Source organism: Contarinia nasturtii, unplaced genomic scaffold, assembly GCF_009176525.2.
Source record: "Contarinia nasturtii isolate CC-2019 unplaced genomic scaffold, AAFC_CNas_1.1 Cnas_scaffold_414, whole genome shotgun sequence".
NCBI lineage: Eukaryota > Metazoa > Arthropoda > Insecta > Diptera > Cecidomyiidae > Contarinia > Contarinia nasturtii.
This window is the reverse complement of record NW_022197768.1, coordinates 160,460-162,867: the sequence shown is the minus strand read 5'-3', so window position 1 is coordinate 162,867 and position 2,408 is coordinate 160,460. Positions and strand designations below refer to the sequence as shown.

Genomic DNA, 2,408 nt, shown 5'->3' with positions numbered 1-2,408 from the left:
ATTTGGATTTTGAATCATATGATGAAGTGTTTTAAAGCAATATCATCTGATATGCGTGCGTCATACATTAAAAATCAGCCAATTTTCACATGATTTTATCTGTTTATGGAATAATCCAAATTGCAGCTATAATAAATTATGGATAAATACAAAGAGATTAGGTTTATCGAACGAATGACATTTCTAGAAAATATTGTGTATTATGCTAAAGTTTTTATCTAAAATGCCAGTTTACAAAATCATATAAATACAGACAAATATGCAGAGGAAATCAGTTGTACTGGTACTTTGGACAAACGAAATCGAAGTTGTTGAAAAAGAAGTGGAAAAAATAAGAAAAATGCAGAAATTGATCGCAATTTTCCTTGCCATTGGCATCGTAAACGCGGAAATATTACTACTGAATTCATCCAGATCATCTTCTTCCCAAAATGTATTAAGTGCTCTTAGTGCACTATCTTCTTCAAGCTCCACCGCCCCAGCCTCTGATGTTCGGTCCACAGTTGAAGGCTTAGCTGCCAAAAGCGTCAAGACATTGGGCCCAGTTCTCTCGTCGGTAGGCCCTGCATTCGGAGTTGATCTATCGGAGGAAAACATCGCATCGGAATTATCCAACTTACCAGCAAATCCACTTGAGATCGTCGAAGGTTTGAAATTACTTAACGGTGATATTAAATTCGACAGTGTTCTTTCAATTCTGCTAAAAGTTGTTGGTGGTCTATTGGAGACAGTTCTTGGAAATCCAGGTTCCCTTTTGAATATTGCGAAAGATCTGTTTTTATCAGCCGGTCAAATGGACATTCACAAGGTTCAAGGTCCAATCAAAGAATTAGAAGCCAGTTCAAATAATGGTGTAACTACTATGGGTGCAGTTATGAAAATGTTTGCGGAACAATTTAATGTTCCATTCAACGTAGAAGCACTTCCAAACGAAATAAAAAATGCACCCGTAAATGTTAGCACAGTTGCTTCTCAATTAACGGAGAAGTATGCAAAAGAACATTTTTGAATCAAAGAAGTTCTTGGAGAAATTGCACCCGAAAACACTAATCTTTTGAACGTCATTGTATCACCTCCAAATAATGGATTAAATGCATTCAGCAACTTGCTGTCATCAGCTGGCGATAAAAAAGTCGATCCAAATGTTTTGTACGAAAAACTTAACAATTTAAAAAACGAGGCAACGTCAAATTATACGAGATTGGAGAAGTATTTGCCGAAGGTTTCAATATGCCATTTTCGTCGTCGAATTATCCAGAAGAACTTAAAAACATACCAGTAAATGTTGATGACATTATTGGTGCAGTTGGCAAAGAAAGCAAACAAAGTGGAAACAATGGATTGCTTGGTGTAGATAATCTTGTTATTGCTCTCGGACAAGCTGTGCCAAGTCTTCTAAATGTCAACGCTCAAGTTCCAAATGTTGCTTTGGGTTTAGTTTCCAGCTTAGTTTCTGGCCTTACCGGCTCACTCGATGTTTCTTCTCTGTTGAATGTACTCGGTGGAATGAATTCCAATGCCAATCTCAATGAAATTTTTTCAGCTGTCGCTGGAGTGACGGGTGGTTCGCTCTCAGGTCAACTTCCATCCTCCATTGGCAGTGTTACTGGTGTTCTTGCGCCACTTCAAAAGCTTTTGGGTTCATTAGGCGGTGGAAGTATTTCTCCTGAAAAATTGGTTGGATTGATTGGATCTATCGTACCACAACTCTTGGCCGTCACTCCTGTTCAAGTTCTGAGCGGTACTGTAAACCAAATTATAGTCGGTGTTGTTGGTCTATTGAACGCACTATTGGGTGGTTTACTCGGAGGTAATACACTGAATTTATATTTTTGAATATTCTCGCTGAAAATATTAATATTTTCTCATTTGAGAATTTGAGATAAACTTAAACCTTGTTTTATGAATTAAATAAATGAGTATTATTCTTAAATTTCACAGGTAATGGTGTCGCTGGTGGTTTGCTCAATGGTCTACTTGGTGGATTAAGTGGTGGTGCTAACAGTGGAGTTGGCAATTTGCTTGGTAGTTTAACTAGAAGCTTCTGAAAAACAGCTCTTTGTTTGAACTATGTACTTTCAATCAGAAAATATTGAATAAACGTTGTATTTGTTATCATACTCAGTATCAACAAAGAAACGATTATTTCATTTATTACAAACAATAGTAAGTAGTGTTCTCAGTGAAATTACTACTAGATCTATCCTAACACGACAAGATAGTACTTTACACAGAACAGTTATCTCATCGACTTACGACAGGGAAGTGATACGATCTTGACAACATATAATATATTCACTATTATGCTAGCAATAGTTTTTGTGACAATCACTTAAGTGGAAATAGTAGCGTTGTTAACATTGTTACTTGTCATTTCCAAGCTTTGATTTTAAAAGAAGCGGAGAAAC

At 36.5% G+C, this 2,408-nt stretch overlaps 1 protein-coding gene across 1 annotated transcript; it reads left to right on the top strand.

The window, feature by feature from the left end:
• Positions 1 to 262: 262 nt before the first annotated feature.
• Positions 263 to 2,139, top strand: LOC116338869. Its single transcript, XM_031764391.1, has 2 exons — positions 263 to 1,810; positions 1,942 to 2,139. Exons 1-2 carry the CDS (start codon positions 1,231 to 1,233, stop codon positions 2,046 to 2,048), a joined length of 687 nt encoding a protein of 228 aa, XP_031620251.1. The 5' UTR covers positions 263 to 1,230; the 3' UTR covers positions 2,049 to 2,139.
• The last annotated feature ends 269 nt before the right edge of the window (positions 2,140 to 2,408 follow it).

Coding starts and splice junctions, on each gene's coding strand:
- LOC116338869 (XM_031764391.1), top strand. CDS start 1,231: ATGCCATTTTCGTCGTCGAATTATCCAGAAGAACTTAAAAACATACCA. Junction 1,811..1,941: donor ATTGGGTGGTTTACTCGGAG/GTAATACACTGA, acceptor TAAATTTCACAG/GTAATGGTGTCGCTGGTGGT.